Source organism: Aotus nancymaae, unplaced genomic scaffold, assembly GCF_030222135.1.
Source record: "Aotus nancymaae isolate 86718 unplaced genomic scaffold, 86718_ANA_hifiasm-v0.15.2.pri h1tg000008l, whole genome shotgun sequence".
NCBI classification, from domain to species: domain Eukaryota; kingdom Metazoa; phylum Chordata; class Mammalia; order Primates; family Aotidae; genus Aotus; species Aotus nancymaae.
This window is the reverse complement of record NW_026988419.1, coordinates 32690770-32710251: the sequence shown is the minus strand read 5'-3', so window position 1 is coordinate 32710251 and position 19482 is coordinate 32690770. Positions and strand designations below refer to the sequence as shown.

The window sequence follows — 19482 nt, the reverse complement described above, 5'->3', positions numbered from 1 at the left end:
TGTATATATACTGTATCTGCTTTATACATGAAAAGAGTAAATTTTTTTTTTTTTTTGAGACTGAGTCTTGCTCTGTCACACAGGCTGGAATGCAGTGGCCCTATCTAGGCTCACTGCAACCTCCACCTCCCCAACCCAAGTTCAAGCGATTCTCTTGCCTCAGCCTCCTGAGTAGCTGGGATTACAGGTATGCGCCACCACGCCCATCTAACTTTTGTATTTTTAGTAGAGACGGGATTTCACCATGTTGGTCAGGCTGTGTGAGCCGCCACGTCCAGCTACTTTTTTTTTGAGGAGGATCCTTCTTAGTGATTCACCCCCATTGAGAATGCACACTCTAATCTTTTTTTTTTTTTTTTTTTTTTGAGACGGAGTTTCGCTCTTGTTACCCAGGCTGGAGTGCAATGGTGCGATCTCGGCTCACCACAACCTCCGCCTCCTGGGTTCAAGCAGTTCTCCTGCCTCAGCCTCCCGAGTAGCTGGGACTACAGGCCTGCGCCACCATGCCCAGCTAATTTTTTGTATTTTTTAGTAGAGACGGGGTTTCACCTTGTTGACCAGGATGGTCTCGATCTCTTGACCTCGTGATCCACCCGCCTGGGCCTCCCAAAGTGCTGGGATTATAGGCGTGAGCCACCGCACCCGGCCTTCTAATCTTTTTTTAAAGGGAAGAAGACCTAGTGATAGATGTTTGCATTGTCTTTATGTTTATACTGTGAAGCAGTATTTTTTTCTGTCAGGGTCAATAGAAAATAGATAAAATTCATTTTCAGCCAGTCTTTCACCAGTTGAGCTTTGTATCTTACCCCACCACACACAACAGGCAAAGCATTTCCCGCTGTCTTTCGAGGTCTTAACGGATTCTTGATCGTAAATGTATCACTAAGTAGAATCATTTGGGTTTCTTCTATAGAAATCAATGAAAATCCTCCAGATGACTGAATGCAAGTTGTAGGCATAACACTGATCAACGGTACTGAAATTTTACTGATAAACCTCTGCTCTCATACTCAAGCAGGCTGCTTGCAGGAACTAACTACTGGTTGGCTTTAAATGTAACATAGATGCCAAAGTTTTAGTGTCCACTGTTAAACTACCAAACTACTTTTGTAAAAATATTCTTCAGATTCTGTCTATGGGTGCCATATAAAGTAGGTTAATAGGTATTTGCAAATTCTGGTAAATTGCCTTGCTATGATTTTTCATGTTCAGTATTAGTGCTCTAGTATCAATATGAAGTTTTTCTATTCCCTAGCCTACTAAGGCCTCAAGGTTAAAATATTAAGAGTAAAAAGGTTTTCAGTGGGCTTAATTTAAGTGGAATCTGGATGATGTGGTAAAGTACTTCTGTCTTTAAGTAATGAGTTTATAAGTGGCTTTTGTCCAAGAACTTTAAGTGGATTAGTACCTGAACAATCTTAGGCATAATTATATGAAACTGAGGATCAGAAAGCTTCCTGACTCCTTTCTCTTCACTTTTTTCTCCCAACTTAACTATAGGCAATTAAGAGTCATATCGAATCTAATTATTTTTATTTTCCAGTATATTTATTGCCCTTTTATCTTTATGCTAGGAGTATAGTTTTAGTTCTAAATGAGTGGATGGGGTGAAGGTATTTTATATGTGCTTAATCACTGTCATTTTAGTAACCCTGAATCAGAGCCTCAATTAAAGGCGTAACTGCTTGTGGTTATTGTGCCCTGGAGGGGACAGTGGTTAAAATCTGCAGAATCCCTTGTTTTGTAGTCTTTATCCAGAAGGACTGTTAACTTGTTAAACTGGGATATGATTAGAATTTTAGTGGTTGTGTAGTGCATTTGGGGTGCTGCAACGTTAATCAGATATAATTGAGCTGTTCTGTTGTAGAGAATTTTCAGTCAGTATAACCATTTAAAAATACCTAAGCAAAACAAGCTAAGATCATACTAATATACTTAAAAGGATAAAAATAAAGTTTTTTAAGCTGAAATCCTGAAGGCTGTGCTTAAGAGTTAACTTAGAGGTAAACCTGTTGGAAATAAGTGATTTCGTTTATAGACTGAAGCCTCTATGACTCAAAAAGATAATCTACAGTCTCTGGCATTTGAAGAACAAAGTATTTTCTCTGTAAATACACCTCATTTCCATTCTAGTTAGGAGTAATGGCACCCAGCACAGCACACAGTTGAAGAATGGAGAAAACTGGATAGCAGGTAACCCAGATAGCTCTTGGCACTCTGAACAACCTCAAGTACAGCCATCCAGGCCAGTAATTCTATTGCTGCATTATTTCTGTGTTTAACTGTGAAACTTGCTTCATGTCTGTACCCTTGAAATTGAATAAAATTTCATGAGACTCCTTGTTAATGTAGAGAAAAGCAATGACTATTCAGTTGGTTGTACACTAAGGCCTCAGTCCTTGACCTTTCCCATTTTGCCTCAGTGTTTTAAATATGATGTAAAGAAAGACCTGTGCTTCCAATTTTTTCTCAGACTCATTTTTGCATTTGTATGGCTCACATGTACTTAAAATTGTTTGTACGTGTTCCCAAAAATGCCAGTGTTGAATTCAAAAGACATGAGTGCTATCTACAGAATGCTTCAAATCCTGTCCACTTTAACTCCAAAATAATCTAGAATGCCACCACAATTCAGGCCACCAGCATTTCACCTAGTTACTAAGTGATCTTTGCATCCATTTTTGTGCATCTCATCTTTTAACAGCAAAAGTGGTCTTTGGATGTAGTTTACCAGTTTAAAAGCTTTGTCTTTGCTTAGGTCTTTCATGAACTATTCAGCCTCATCTGCCTTTTCCTCTTCATCACTATGTGCTCTGTAGTTGGCAGAGCTTGTCACATGCAAACTCCCAGGTAATTGAAATGAACAAGCTGATTACTAACTGGATTCATATCCAGGGAATAACGAGATTATAAAACCCATCAATTTCATACCATTTGTGTTTTGTTTTCTGAGATGGTCTTGCCCTGTCACCCAGGCTGGCATGATCACATCTCAGTGCAGCCTCAAATTCCTGGGCTCAAGCAATCCTCGCACCTCAGTAGCTAGGACTGCAGGTGTCATGCTTAATACTATATTAAAAAGGCAGGTAGGAAGAACATTTGTAGAATTAAAGCTGTTATGTGTTAAGTGTTTTTATTAGGAAGCAACTTTTCTTAGACAAGATTAGATCCAAGCTATTTCTGTCCCGTGATTAGTATTGCTATGACGGATGTGACCAAGACAGGATGAGAAGCAGGCATTCAGCAAATGTGAATGTAATACATACTATCAGACCCTCTGCTGAGCTTTAAGACTTTGGTAATGAACAACACTGGGCCCCAAGATTCAAGCCCACAGGAGGAGATAGGAAATGAAGAGTGGGCTGAAGGCAAAACAAATGGATGTGATAGAGACTGGCAAATTGGAGAGTCCAGTCTCAAGGATATAATCTGTAAATTATTGGTATACCATGAAAGATAAATTGTACTTGCGGATAAAATATGGTTTGCAAGCCCCTAATAACTGAACAAAACAGTAAATGCCTACCTGGAAAGTACAGTCTAATGGAGAAAGATCTGTCTCCATCTATTTGGGCAAATAATTTAGCCTCTGAATCTTGTTTCCTGTACTTGTAAAATGAGAACTGCAATCCAATTTTAATTAAATGATATCATTGCTGGGGAGAGTGGCATACACCTGTAATCTTAGCTACTGGGGAGGCTGAGGTAGAAGGATTGCTTGAGTCCAGGAGTTTGAGGATATAGTGAGCTATGATTATGTTTGAGAATAGCCACTGTTCTCCAGCCTGAGCAACACAGCAAGGCTCCATCTCTGGGGAAAAAAAATGGTGTCATTTTACTCAGTGATAAAATAAAAATGACAGCCTCAACTACCTCCTGGGGCAGTTGAGAAGTCCTACTTAAAGGTGCTTAACACAGCACCTGGCACATGCTCACTTAGTGAATGATGACTATTTTTTTGTTCACCAAGGATGGGTTCATGGAAGAGCAAAGAGCTCTGGGCACTGTGCCAACTCCTAAATACAGGTTTCTTTTTTGTTTGTTTGGTAGAAATCAGTGGAAGGTAATTTAAGTCCCAGCTGCCATCATTATGATGCCTGCTTTAGCAACTATGAAAACGGAGAAGCAAGATGGGAGCTGAAATCCTCATGGCCCAGTAGTGAGTGATAATCATGCTTTGTGTGACTGGTCAAGTATTCAATCTCACAAAATCCTTTGTAATAACAGTATAAATGTTATGAACTTCTAAGAACAAGAGAAGAGTTAATGGTAGATGAAAATACCCAACTATTGGAAGAAGGAAAGCAGATATAACCAACAACCAGCTTGGTTTTAGCTTTCTCTGTTCTGCCAAGCCCCTGTGATGCAGCAGGTTGCTAACAACAACCCAGAAAGTTGATTGAGACTGCAGAACTCAGCAAGGTCTTGAGAGTCAGGGATACTAGTCTCTTCTAAGAGTGGGTGTGAGTAGAGTGAAGCTGAAAACAAGTTTATTGAATGTCTTAGGTCATTCCTTCCCTTTATGCTGTCAGGTGAGTGCCCCTGCACAAATTCAGCAGAAAACAAGTTTCATGATCTGCAAAAATTGGAAAAAAGTGAGGGGATACCAAACAGATAAAAGTTAAAAAGCACCATATTAAGAATAAAAATAAAGGCAGGTACAGTGTCTCACACGTATAACCCCAGCGCTCTGGGAGGCCAAGGCGAGAATTGCCTGAAACCAGGAGTTCAGGACCAACTTGGGCAACAGAGACCCACTATCTCTAAAAAACCCAAAAAAACAAAGCCAAATGAGCTATTTGGGAGGCTGAGGTGGGAGGATTGCTTAGCCCAGGAGTTTGAGACTGCAGTGAGCTATGATCGCACTACTGAACTCTAGCCTGAGTGACAGAGCAAGACCTTGTCTCTTTAAAAAACGCCAGGCATGGTGGCCCATGCCTGTTATCTCAGCACTTTGGGAGGCCCAGGTGGGCAGATCACTTAAGGTCAGGAGTTCTAGACCAGCCTGGCCAATATAGCGAAACCCTGTCTCTTATACTAAAACTACAAAAGTTAGCCGGGCATGGTGGCGGGCACCTGTAATCCCAGCTACTCAAGAGGCTGAGACAGGAGAATCCCTTGAACCCAGGAGGTGGAGGTTGCAGTGAGCCAAGATCGTGCCATTGCACTTGAGCCTGGGTGACAGAGCGAGACTCCATCCCCACTCCCCCAAAAAAGCACACATTTCCTAGCCTCCATGGCCATATGATTAAGCACTAGACTGGGACAGGCTACTTCTAGTGCCCTTAAAGGGAGAGGTGATGTCTTTTCCCTTCCCTCTTCCTGCTAGCTGGGAAGTAGACATGATGGCTGGAGTTCAAACTGAAGTCTTGACTCATGAAGATGAAGAATCATTTGCCGAGAATTGCAGTGCAACAAAATAGAGCCTACGTTCCTGACATTCAAGTTCAACATTCCATCCCTGGACAACCTACATCCCAAGACTTTTTTCAGGTAATAAAAAAAAAAAATCTTGTTTATTTTATTGATTGCCAGGTTTAATCCTGAATGGTCATTTAGAAATATGGAAACAGCAAAAGAAACAGCCACAATAGACTTAAGAAGGGAAAAAACCTGAATATATCAATTATCATAGGGAGAATAAAAGCAAGTATTATTAAACCATCGATTTTTTTTTTTTAAGACAGAGTTTTGCTCTTGTTGCCCAGGCTGGAGTGCAACAGCATGATCTTGGCTTACCACAACCTCCGCCTCCCAGGTTCAAGTGATTCTCCTGCCTCAGCCTCCCGAGTAATTGGGATTACAGGCATGTGCTACCACGCCTGGCTAATTTTGTATTTTTAGTAGAGATGGGGTTTCTCCATGTTGGTCAGGCTGGTCTCAAACTCCTGACCTCAGGTGATCTGCCTGCCTTGGTCTCCCAAAGTGCTGGGATTACAGATGTGAGCCACCATGCTCCGCCAAGCCATTTTTTATTAAGCTATGATCTCTCAGCTTCAAACATACCTTTTTGTCCTCTGCGATGCTGAGGCTGGAACTCTGCAGACTGCATTTCTTATGCCATCTTGTTTCCAGTTAGACTTCCTACAGGGGATTCTAGAAGAAGACTAGAATGTGAGACCATCCTGGCCAAGATGGCTAAACCTCGTCTCTACTAAAAATACAAAAGTTAGGTGGGCTTGGTGGTGGGTACCTGTAACCCCAGCTACTCAGGAGGCTGAGGCAGGAGAATCGCTTGAACCCGGGAGGCGGAGGTTGCAGTGTCTGGGCAACAAGAGTGAGACTCCGCCTCAAAAAAGACGTCTATTCCCAGCTCTGTGAGGTTCATTTTGAGTTCAAGGCTCTCGTACCAGCCAAGAAAGGGCCCCTCCCTAAGTTAAATTCCACATCTTTGGACTCTCTTCCGGGCTTAAAATTTGAATAATCCTAACACCTTCCCTTTTTTACCACCAGCCATAGAGATAGTTGCTGCATCTTGCAGTTACTACCTTTGTAATATGTTAGTATCCCCTCTTTGCTTTTTCAGTTATCCAGTATGTGGTTTTAAATACTTTTGATTAGATCTCTTTGTTATAATTAGGTTTCTCCTGTCTTCTGATTGGGAAGAATTGGTACCAGGACTGGTCCTATAAAAAGACTCTCAAAGAGGGCATTTAGGGTTTGATTTGAACTTGAATGCACTGCTGAGTTTTTTGCCAGTTGGAAGTAGTATGTTAGGAATTCATGGTGTGGAATACCACATAATTAATCAAAAATTATCAATGAAGCACTTAATGAATGAAGTAAGTGTTTTGGGGGATCAAGTGTCTGCTGCATTTGGCAATTATTGCAGTAATGATGACTACAAAGACTTGGAATGGTTGCATCCTAGTACACAAGAGCACCTACAGAAAGAAAGTAAGCTCAGGTCTCTACCTAAACTCTCAACTCAAGACATGCTCATTAGACCAGAGAGCTTCTCTGATTGCCCTTAAAGAATCTTATTTTGTTTAGCCTTAGGACCAATTGATAGATAAAAAATTTCACCATGCTCAGCCAGACAAAATTTTTAATCAGCTATCCCAAATATGTTCCAATAACTAAAACAGTCAAAAGAACTGAAAGAAAATAAGATAATAATGTTTCACTAAATATAGAATAAGTATTGAAAAGATAGAAATTGCAGAAAAGAACCAAATAGAAATTTCCAGGTTGAGGCCAGGCGTGGTGGCTCACGCCTGTAATCCTAGCACTTTGGGAGGCCGAGGCGGGCAGATCACCTGAGATCAGGAGTTTGAGACCAGCCTGGACAACATGGTGAAACCTCATCTCTACTAAAAATACAAAAAATAGCCGGTTGTGGTGGCAGTCACCTGTAATCCCAGCTACTCAGGAGACTGAGGCAAGAGAATCAAACCCAGGAGGCAGAGGTTGCAGTGAGCCGAGATGACACCACTGCACTCCCACCTAGGTGACAAGAGTGAGACTCCATAAGAAATTTCCAGGTTGAAAACTGTAATAAATAATTCACTAGAGGGGCTCAACATCAGATTTTAAGCTGGCAGAAGAAAGAATTAGTGAATATGAAGCTTTATCAATTGAGATTATCCAGTCTGATGAATGGAAAGATAAAAAGAATGAAGAAAGATAAGAGTTTCAGAGACCTGTGGAACACCATTAAGCATACAAACATGCACATTTGAAGGAGAGAGAAATGGGCAGAAAGAATACTAAAATAAATAATAGTTAAAACTTCCCAAATTTGATAGAAAACATTAATGTTAGACACCTAAGAAGATAAGCAAACTCAAGCAGGATAAACTCAAACAGGTCCACACCTATATCATTATAATCAAAAAGTCAAAGAGCAGATACAAAGAGAAAATCATGAGAGCAGCTATAGAGAAGTGACTCATGTACAAGGGATCCTCAATACTATTTAAAGCTGGTTTCTCATAGGAAACCATGGAGGCCAGAAAGCAATGAATAGGATGATGTATTCAAAATGCTGAAAGAAATGGAATGCCAAAGAAGAATTCTACATCCTGCAAACCTGTATTTCAAACATGAAAATAATTAAGACATTCCTACTCAAACCTTTGACCGTATCCTTGATGTTCTCTCCTAAACATACTTTTTCATTTTTACAACTTGGCCAGGCTGAGAATTTCCCAAATCTTTTAACTTCTGGCTTCCTTTTTGATTACAAATTCCATCTTTAGGACACATGGTGCACTCCTGTAATCCCGGGTACTTGAGAAGCTAAGGCAAGAAGATTGCTTGAGTTCAGGAGTTCAAGACCAGCCTGGACAACATAGCAAGACCACATTTCTTTAAAAAATAGCCAGGCATGGTGGTATGCACCTGTAGTCCTGGCTACTCAGGAGGAGGATGAGGCTGGAAGATTGTCTGATCCCAGGAGTTTGAGGCTACAGTCAATTATGGTTGTGCCACTGCACTCTAGCCTGGGTAACAGCAAGATTCTGTCTCTTAAGGGAATTTATATAACTTTTTAAAAAAATCTATGTTTTTGGGTTTGTTTTTTTTTTTTGGTGTTTTTTTTTTTTTTTTTTTTTTGGTGACTGCTTCTGCAGAGCAGGGCTACCCTATGGACAGAGTAGCCAAAAATTTATCTTTAATTTATTTCTCTCTTCTCACATTTTACTGTAAGCAGTGAAGAGAAGCCATACTGTACCCTCAACACTTTGCTTACATATTTTGTCTGCCAAATATCCTATTCAATTAGTTATAAGGCTGGACACAGTAGCTCATGCCTGTAATCCCAACACTGGGAGGCTGAGGCGGGCAGATCATGAGGTCAGGAGTTCAAGACCAACCTGGCCAATATGGTGAAACTCCATCTCTACTAAAAAAGTACAAAAATTAGCCAGGCGTGGTTGCGCACGCCTGTAGTCCCAGCTACTCGGGAGGCTGAGGCAGGAGAATCGCTGCAACCCAGGAGGCGGAGGTTACAGTGAGCCAAGATTGCGCCACTGCACTCCAGCCTGGGTGACAGAGCAAGACTTCGTCTTAAAAAAAAAAATTACTTATAAGTTCAGTCTTCTGGGCCAGGGGCAATGGCATACACCTGTAATCCCAGCACTTTGAGAGGCTGAGACAGGCTAACGATCTCTTCAGCCCAGGAGTTTTAGACCAGCCTGAGCAACATGGTAAAACCTCATCTCTACAAAAAATAAAAATTAGCTGGGCATGCCATGTACTTCAGTCTGGGTGACAGAGTGAGACTCTGTCTCAAAAAAAAAGAAAAAAAAATTCTATCTTTCACAAAACACTAGGACATAAACACAATTCAGCCAAGCCCTTTGCCACTTTATAAAAAGGATGGCCTTTCCTCCAGTTTCCAAAAGCATGTTCCTCATTTCTGTATGATACCTCATCAGAATAGCCTCTATTGTCCATGTTTGTACCACTTAGGTAATCTCTAGGAAGATTGAGGATTTTTTCATGGCACTTCTTTTCTTCTGAGCCCTCACTAGAATTGTCCTTAGCACTCCATTCACAGCAAGGTAGGCTTTTTGTAGCATCCACTTTCAAACTCTTAGAACCTCTACCTATTACCCCAGTCCTAAAGCCATTTCCACATTTTTGTTTGTTTGCATTTGTGTTTTGTTTTTGAAATAGAGTCTCACTTTGTTGCCCAGGCTGGAATGCAGTGGGGCAATCGTGACTCACTTCAACCTCCACCTCCCGGGTTCAAGCGATTCTCCTGCCTCAGCCTTCTGAATAGCTGGGATCACAGGCACGCGCCACCAAGCCTGGCTAATTTTTGTGTTTTTAATAGAGATGGGGTTTCCCCATGTTGGTCAGGCTAGTCTTGAACTCCCGACCTCAAGCAATCCACTTGCCTCAGCCTCCCAAAGTGCTGAGATTACAGGCATGAGCCACTATGCCTGGCCCACATTTTAAGATATTTGTTATAGAAACACCCCACTTCTGGTACCAACTTTTGTCTTCAGGCATTCATGATGCTATAACAAAATACCTTAGACCAAGAAATATATAAGCAACAGAAATTTATTGTTCACAGTTCTGGAGGCTGGAAAGTCCAATATCAAAGCACCAACAGATTTGATGTTTGGTGAGGGCCTATTCCTCGTGGAAGTCACCTTCTATGTATCCTCAAATGGCAGAACAAGCAAACACACTCCTTTCGGCCTCTTTTATAAAGACACTAATCCCTCATATGAAGGTGGAACCTTCACGACTTAGTCAATTCACAAAAGGTCCCAATTCTTAATACCATCACCCCAGGAGTCAAGATTATAACATATGAACTTGGGGTGAACACATTCAGACTATAGCAAATACAAAAGGGAGTCTTTCAGATTGAAACAAAAGGACACAACTCAAATCCAAAAGACAGTAACTCAAATTTACATGAGGAATTATTCTTTGTTTGTATTTCTTTTATCTGATTAAAAAGATAATACATGGCCAGGCGCGGTGGCTCACGCCTGTAATCCCAGCACTTTGGGAGGCCGAGGCGGGTGGATCACGAGGTCAAGAGATCGAGACCATCCTGGTCAAAATGATGAAACCCCGTCTCTACTAAAAAAATACCAAAAAAAAAAAAAAAAAAAAAATTAGCTGGGCATGGTGGCGCGTGCCTGTAATCCCAGCTACTCAGGAGGCTGAGGCAGGAGAATTGCCTGAACACAGAAGGCGGAGGTTGCGGTGAGCCGAGATCGCGCCATTGCACTCCAGCCTGGGTAACAAGAGCGAAACTCCGTCTCAAAAAAAAAAAACAAAACAAAAAAAGATAATTCATAAGCCAATTAAATTATAAAACAGTTTTGATGGGCTTATAATGTGTAAAGATGTAATTTGTGTGACAACAATGGCACAAAGAAGTGGGGGGGCGGAGCAGAGCTATATGAGAAGTAGTTTTTGCATACTATTGAGATTAGGCTAGCATTATTTCATATATACTAGATTGTCATAAATTAAGGTGCTAAAGGTAATACTATCAGAACCACTAAGAAAATCATTCAAAAAAGTACAGAACTAAAATGGTACCCTAAAAATATCTAACATAAAAGAAGACAATAATGGAACAGGAACAATGTATAAAAAACAAATTGCAAAAATGTGTTAAACAGAGGAAGGAGACAGCAATATGGCCACGTAGAAGGCTCCACTGATCATCCTCCCTGCAGGAACACCAAATTTGACAACTATCTACACAAAAAAGCACCTTCCTAAGAACCAAAAATCAGGTGAGTGATTATAGTATCTGGTTTTAACTTCAAATTATTGCTGGAAGAGGCACTGAAGAGAGAGGAAGGACAGTCTTGAATTGCTGACACTACCCCACCCCCATCTCCCAGCAGTGGTCACATGCCACTGGCCCGGGGTATGGAGAGAGAATCTGTGAGCTTGGGGGAGAGAGGGTGCAGAGTTTGTAGGACTTTACATTGGAACTCAGTGATGCCAACACTGGGCAAAACTCAGCCAATACCCATAGAGGGAGCATTTAGAACACCCTTAGCCAGCTGGGTGTGGTGGCTACACCTATAATCCCATCACTTTAGGAGGCTGAGGCAGGTGGATCATCTGAGGTCAGGAGTTTGAGACCAGCCTGGCTAACATGGTGAAACCCCATCTCTACTAAAAATACAAAAATTAGCTGGGTGTGGTGGCGGGCACCCTTAGTCCCAGCTGCTCCGGAGGCTGAGGCAGGAGAATCACTTGAACCCAGGAGGCGGAGGTTGCAGTGAGCCAAGATTGTGCCATTGCACTCCAGCCTGGGTGACAAGAGCAAAACTCAGTCTCAAAAAACAAAACAAAACAAAAAATAGAACAGCCCTAGCCAGAGGGGAATTGCCCATCCCAACAGTCAGAACTTGAGTTTCAACAAGGCTCACCACTTGTGGCTAAAGTACTCCGGGGTCTGGAATAAACTTGAAAGCCTATTTGGCTACAAGGACTGCAACTCCTAGGCAAGGTCTAGTGCTATGCTGGCCTCAGGGCCAGTAGACTTGGAGGGCATGCAACCCAGTGGGATAACAGCCAGGGAAGCCAAAAGAGTGCTTGCTTCATCCCTCCCCTAATACCAGGTAGTGCAGCTCACAGCTTTAGAAAAGACTCCTTCCTTCCACTTGAGGAGAGGAGAGGGAAGAGTAAAGAGGACTTTGTTTTGCAGCTTGGAGACCAGCTCAGCCAGTAAGGGCACAGGTAGAGCCATGAAGACCTCATACCAGACCCTAGCCCCTGGATGACATTACTAGACCCCTGGGCCTGAAAAACCTATTGCCTTGAAAGGAAGAACCCAGTTGTAGCAGGAATTATCTATCACCTGCTGACTAAAGAACCCTTAGGCCCTGAACAGTCAGCAGTGGTAATCAGGTAATACCTGCCGTGAGCCTTGGGTGAGATGCTGAGACATGCTGACTTCAGATGTGACCCAACATCTTCACGGGGTTTCTCCATGTTGGTCAGGCTGGTCTCAAACTCCTGACCTCAGGTGATTGACTGCCTCAGCCTCCCAAAGTGCTGGGATTACATGCATGAGCCACCATGCCCAGCCTCAAACACAGCTTTACTAATCAAAATAGGAACCATGGCAATCAACACATTTTGCCAATGAGAAATGTTTGTTTATTTCTGTAGTGTAAAAAGCCATGCTTTGGATTTGACAAATTCTTAGGAAGCATTTTCTGCATCCTGCTGGTCGTGGAATCCTATTTGTAATATCTACAAATAAAATCAAATACCTAGGAATGAACAAAGAAGTCAAAGATATCTACAACAGATCAGGCACAGTGGCTCATGCTTGTAATCCCAGCACTTTGGGAGCTGAGGTGGGCAGATGTTTGAACTCGAGAGTTTGAGACCAGCCTGGGAAAGATGGTACCCCATCTCTACAAAAAGTACGAAAATTAGCCAGGCATGGTGACCTGACCTGTAGTCTCAGCTGAGGTCGGAGGATGGGCTTGACCTAGGGAGGCAGAGCTTGCAGCAAAACTCTATCTCAAAACAAACAAACAAAAAAATGCTACAATAAAAACTATAAAATATTGATGAAAGAAATTAAAGAGGATACCAAAAAATGGAAATATATTCCATGTTCATGGATTGAAAGAATCAATATTGTTAAAATGTCCATATTACCCAAAGCAATCTACAAATTCAGTGTAATCCCTATCAAAATACCAAAGACATTCTTCACAGAAATAGAAAAAAAATCGTCCTTCAAAGCAAGGTTGTGGTTAAAAAATTAAAATTAAAAAAATTTAAAAATAGTCCTAAAATAAAATACTCCTAAACTTTATATGGAACCATAATAGACCCAGAATAGACAAAGATATCCTGAGAAAGAAAAAACAGGAGGAATCTTCAAATTATACTACGAATTATACTACAGAGCTCGGGTAACTGAAACAGCATGGTACTGGTTTAGAAACAGGCACAGATGCCAGGCATGGTGGTTCACACCTATAATCTCAGCATGTTGGGAGGCCAAGGTGGGCGGATCACCTGAGGTAGAGAGTTTGAGACCAACCTGACCAACATGGAGAAACCCTGTCTCTACTAAAAATACAAAAATTAGTTGAGCATGGTATTAGGCACCTGTAGTCCTAGCTACTCGGAGGCTGAGCCAGGAGAATCACTTGAACCTGGGAGGTGGAGGTTGCGGTGAGCCAAGATTTCGCCATTGCTCTCCAGCCTGGGCAACAAGAGCAGAACTCCGTCTCACAAAAAGAAAAAAGAAAGAAAAGAAACAGGCACACAGACCAACAAAACAGAATAAAGAACCCAGAAATAAATCCATATCATCCAGAGTACACTCATTTTTGACAAAGGTGCCAAGAACATACAATGGAGAAAGTACAGTCTCTTCAGTAAATGAGGAAAACTGGATATTCGTATGCAGAAGAATAAAACTAGACCCCGTCTCTTGCCATATACAAAAATCAAATCAAAATGGATTAAAAACTAAATCTAGGGCCAGGCATGGTGACTCACTCCTGTAATCCCAGCGCTTTAGGAGGCCAAGGTGGGAGGATCCCCTAGGTCTGGAGTTCGAGACCAGCCTGACCAACATGGTGAAACCCCATCTCTACTAAAAATACAAAATTTGTCGGGCGTGGTGACGAATGCCTGTAATCTCAGCTACTTAGCAGGCTGGGGCAGGAGAATCACTTGAACCCGGGAGGCGAAGGTTGCAGTGAGCCGAGATCAAGCCATTGCATTCTAGCCTGGGCACTAGAGCAAAACTCTGTCTCAAAAAAAAAAAAAGCCGGGTGCGGTGGCTCACACCTGTAATCCCAGCACTTTGGGAGGCCGAGGTGAGAGGATCACTTGAGGTCAGGAGTTCGAGACCAGCCTGGCCAACATGGTGAAACCCATCTCTAAAAAAAATAAAAAATAAAGACTTAACTCTAAGAACTCAAACTATGAAACTACTACAAGAAAACACTGGGGAAACTCTCCAGGACATTGGTTGGGCAAAAATTTCTCAAGCAATACCCTACAAGCACAGGCAACTGATGCAAACATGGATAATATGGGATTACGCCAAGTTAAAAGACTTCTGCACAGCAAAGGCCAGCCTCTACTATCACGTGCGCCTGTGCAACAACTGGAGGCCCAGCTCTGTCATGGGGGACTAACTACCGGAGGGCTGGGGCTGGGCCAGCTGCACCAGCCCCAGAGGGGTACTCCTCCCTCCTCCTACCCAAAGGACTGCTGGCTGCAGAGGCAGGCCAAGCACACAGTGGGACCAGGGACACCAGCCCCTCATGTAGCTCCTTGCTGCCATAACCCCTGGGTGACCCATCCTGGGAGCTCATGAATATCTGCCGCCTGATTCGCATCATCTGCCACCAGATCAAGCACCTACAGGCAGCTGTGAACCACACAACGGAGCGGTCGTGGAGGCGCACCACCTCGCAAGAGCTGGGCCCAACCACAGACAAGTTCAAGGAGGCTCTCATGGAAGAGCCTCAAGTTGAAGTCGCGCTGAGCACCAAGTGGGAGCAGCTCCCCACGCCGCGCACTGTGCTGCAGGTCAGCGAGCAGGCTGCTAAGGTGGCCCTCGCCAAGCTAAAGGGCAAGTATGAGAAGACCAGGGTTACCCAGACCAGGATGAAGCTGCGCAATGAGCTCCAGGTGTTCGCCCCTGAGGAGGATGGCCATGTTTGCCACCAGGTGAAACGAGTACATCACAGCCAGATGAGATACAGCAGCAGCTGTCAGCCGCAGAGGGTGAGAAGGCACTGAACTCGCTGCTGCGCATGGCCATCCCGCGGAAGCCGGCACGGACCCAGTGGCTGGAGCTGCTCAAGCCGGACCATACAGACCTGGTATGACCCCACCAAAGCTGCCCCTAAGGCCAAGTCGGCCACCCCAAGCTTAAGTCATATCTGTGCCAGTGACAGGGCCAAGGGCACTGGGGTAGCCATCAAGTGTTCCACATTACAGGCATAAGCCACTGTGCCTGGCCTATTCTCTGAGTTTTTAATGGGAGGGGAAAAAAAAGCTTTAATGTTGGCCAGAATGATGACTCATGCCTGTAATCCCAACACTTTGTGAGGCCGAGGAGGAGGATGGCTTGAGCTCAGGAGTTGGGAACAGCCTGGGCAACATAGCAAGACCGAGACTGTGTCTCTAGAAAAAAATTAGCTGGCCATAATGGCATGCACCTGTGGTCCCAGCTTCTTGGGAGGCTGAGGTGGGAGGATCACTTGTGCCCTGCAAATCAAGACTGCAGTGAGCCATCATCACGCCACTGCACTCAGCCTGGGTGATAGAGTTAAAAAAAAAAAAAGCTTTAATGTTGAGCATGTTGTGAGCTGCTGCGTGGAAAGGCCTCTGGTCAGGCCAAAGATCCTTCCCTGGCTGCCAGGCCTGCCGAGCGCCAACTAGAAATGCCCACCGTAGGGCTCTTTGTTACAATGTTCATTTTTTTCTGATCAACCTGTGCACTTTTGATATTTTGATACTATATTTGCTTCCTTAATTCCTCATGCAGAGACAGTCTCAGATGCCATGGTCTATGCTTAGGGGCTGGTTGCTGCCTGCCCGAGCTCCCGCTGTGTTGGTCTGGTGTCAGCACGAGGCAGAGCTGTGTGCACTGTAGCATGTCGCTCTAGCCTGCGGAGATGAGGGCTTTGACCAGAGAATTCACCAGAGAAGGCATCTAGGCCTGAGCTTTTCTTTGTGCAAACTTTTTGTATTACAAATTCAATTTCTTGGCCCGGCGCGGTGGCTCACGCCTATAATCCCAGCACTTTGGGAGGCCGAGGCTGGTGGATCACGAGGTCAAGAGATCGAGACCATATTGGTCAACACGGTGAAACCCCGTCTCTACTAAAAATACAAAAAAATTAGCTGGGCATGGTGGCAAGCGCCTGTAATCCCAGCTACTCAGAAGGCTGAGGCAGGAGAATTGCCTGAACCCAGGAGGCGGAGGTTGCGGTGAGCCGAGATCGCGCCATCGCACTCCAGCCTGGGTAACAAGAGCGAAACTCCGTCTCAAAAAAAAGAAAAAAAAAAAAAAAATCAATTTCTTGTTTTAGGTCAGTTCAGACTATTTTTTATTTTTATTTATTATTTTTTTTTGAGGTGGAGTCTCACTCTGTTGCCCAGGCTAGAGTGCAATGGCACGATCTCGGCCCACTGCAACCTCTGCCTCCCAGTTCAAGCAATTTTCCCTGCTTCAGCCTCCTGAGTAGCTGGGATTACAGGTGTGTGCCACCATGCCTGAGTAATTGTTTGTATTTTACAGATGTGGTTTTGCCATGTTGGCCAGGCTGGTCTCAAATTCCTGACCTTAGATGATCAGCCTGCCTCAGCCTCTCAAAGTGCTGGGATTATAGATATAAGCCACCATGCCCACCCAGATTTCGTATTTATTTTTTAATCAATGACTGATGAGAAGCAATTGGCATTGAGTCAGAATTGTAAATGAAAAATTTTTTTTTTTTTTGGAGACAGAGTCTAGCTCTGTTGCCCAGGCTGGAGTCCAGTGGCACGATCTTGGCTCACTGCAGCCTCCACCTCCGGGTTCAAGTGATTCTTGTGCCTCAGCCTCCTAAGTAGCTGGAACTACAGGCACCCGCCACCATGCCCAGCTAATAGAGTTTCACTGTGTTGCCCAGTCTGGTCTTGAACGCCCGAGCTCAGGCATTCTGCCTGCCTTGGCCTCAAAGTGCTAGGATTATAGGCATGAGCCACCGCACCTGTCTAAAATGAACATATTTTTTAATTCAGCAATTCCAAAAACTTATTTCAGTTATAGGTTGCTATATGCTAAAGTTCAGCGGCATAAAAAAAAACCATGTTAGTATGCTCACAGATTCTGTGGTTCAGTAATTCAGGTAGAGCACAGTGGAGATTGATTGCCTCTGTCCCACATGCCTGGGCCCTAATCTGAGAAAATCCAAACACTTGGGAAGGGAAGTAACTCACATGACAGAGGCTTGCAGTCATTAGCCCTGGCTTGGGATGACTTGAAGACCAGGGCTGTCCAAAGGCTACTTACATGTAGTCTTTCTATGTGACAGGTTTCTCATAGCTGAGGACTGGATTCCAAAAGGTAGCCCTCCAAGAGGGAGCTGCCAGAGAGCAGGTGTTCTGTGAAGACCAGATGGAAGTTGCATGACATTTTATGACCTAGCATGACGTCTCCCATAGTCCATTATTTGAAGCAGTTACTAGTTCCAAAGAGCATGTGAAGTAGGAGATATTGTTGTGGACATTTCTGGGGAGTACAATCTGTCAGACTTTTTACAGAAATACTTGTATTTGTTAAGTGTAAAAAAGGAGGCAGAACAATAATTAACACCAGTCTCACAAAGTTTTAAAATGTGTATATACGGGCAGGTGCAAATTGCATAGACAGAGAACCAGAAGGTAATGGGATTTTCTTTTTTTTTTTTTTAATTGCATTTTAGATTTTGGGGTACATGTGAGGAACATGCAAGATTGTTGTTGCATAGGTGCATACGTGGCAGTGTGATTTGCTGCCTTCCTCCCCTTCACCTATATCTGGCATTTCTCCCCATGCTATCTCTCCCCAACTCCCCACCCCCTGCTGTCCCTCCCCTATTTCCCCCCAACAGAACCCAGTATATAGTGCTCCCCTCCCTGTGTCCATGTGTTCTCATTGTTCAACACCCGCCTATGAGTGAGAACATGCAGTGTTTGATTTTGTGTTCTTGTGTCAGTTTGCTGAGAATGATGGTTTCCAGGTTCATCCATATCCCTACAAAGGACATGAACTCATCGTTTTTTATGGCTGCATAATATTCCATGGTGTATATGTGCCACATTTTCCCTGTCCAGTCTATCATTGATGGGCATTTGGGTTGGTTCCAGGTCTTTGCTATTGTAAACAGGGCTGCAATGAACATTCATGTGCATGTGTCCTTATAGTAGAATAATTTATAATCCTTTGGATATATACCCAGTAATGGGATTGCTGGGTCAAATGGAATTTCTATTTCTAGGTCCTTGAGGAATCGCCACACTGTCTTCCACAATGGTTGAACTAATTTACACTCCCACCAACAGTGTAAAAGTGTTCCTATTTCTCCACATCCTCTCCAGCATCTGTTGTTTCCAGATTTTTTAATGATCGCCATTCTAACTGGCGTGAGATGGTATCTCAATGTAGTTTTGATTTGCATTTCTCTAATGACCAGTGATGATGAGCATTTTTTCATATGTTTGTTGGCCTCATGTATGTCTTCTTTTGTAAAGCATCTGTTCATATCCTTCGCCCACTTTTGAATGGGCTTGTTTTTTTCTTGTAAATCTGTTTTAGTTCTTTGTAGATTCTGGATATCGGCCCTTTGTCAGATGGGTAAGCTGCAAAAATTTTTTCCCATTCTGTTGGTTGCCGATTCACTCTAATGACTGTTTCTTTTGCCATGAAGAAGCTGTGGAGTTTGATTAGGTCCCATTTGTCTATTTTGGCTTTTGTTGCCAAAACTTTTGGTGTTTTGGTCATAAAGTCCTTGCCTATGCCTATGTCCTGAATGGTTTTGCCTAGATTTTCTTCTATGGTTTTTATGCTGTTAGGTCTTATATTTAAGTCTTTAATCTATCTGGAGTTAATTTTAGTGTAAGGTGTCAGGAAGGGGTCCAGTTTCTGCTTTCTGCATATGGCTAGCCAGTTTTCCCAACACCATTTATTAAACAGGGAATCCTTTCCCCATTGCTTGTTTTTGTCAGGTTTGTCAAAGATCAGATGGTTGTAGATATGTTGTGTTGTCTCCGAGGCCTCTGTTCTGTTCCACTGGTCTATATCTCTGTTTTGGTACCAGTACCATGCTGTTTTGACTACTGTAGCCTTGTAGTATAGTTTGATGTCCGGTAGTGTGATGCCTCCCGCTTTGTTCTTTTTGCTTAAAATTGACTTGGCTATGCGGGGTCTCTTTTGGTTCCATATGAAGTTTAAGGTGGTTTTTTCCAGTTCTGTGAGGAAGGTCATTGGTAGCTTGATGGGGATAGCGTTGTATCTGTAAATTACTTTGG

At 43.2% G+C, this 19482-nt stretch overlaps 1 protein-coding gene across 1 annotated transcript; it reads left to right on the top strand.

Moving 5' to 3' along the window:
* The first annotated feature begins 3839 nt into the window (after positions 1-3839).
* Positions 3840-16299, top strand: LOC135273652 (protein bicaudal D homolog 2-like). Its single transcript, XM_064373203.1, has 3 exons — positions 3840-4159; positions 5330-5493; positions 11100-16299. The coding sequence occupies exon 3, from the start codon at positions 14791-14793 to the stop codon at positions 15220-15222; it is 432 nt and encodes a 143-aa protein (XP_064229273.1). The 5' UTR covers positions 3840-4159; positions 5330-5493; positions 11100-14790; the 3' UTR covers positions 15223-16299.
* The last annotated feature ends 3183 nt before the right edge of the window (positions 16300-19482 follow it).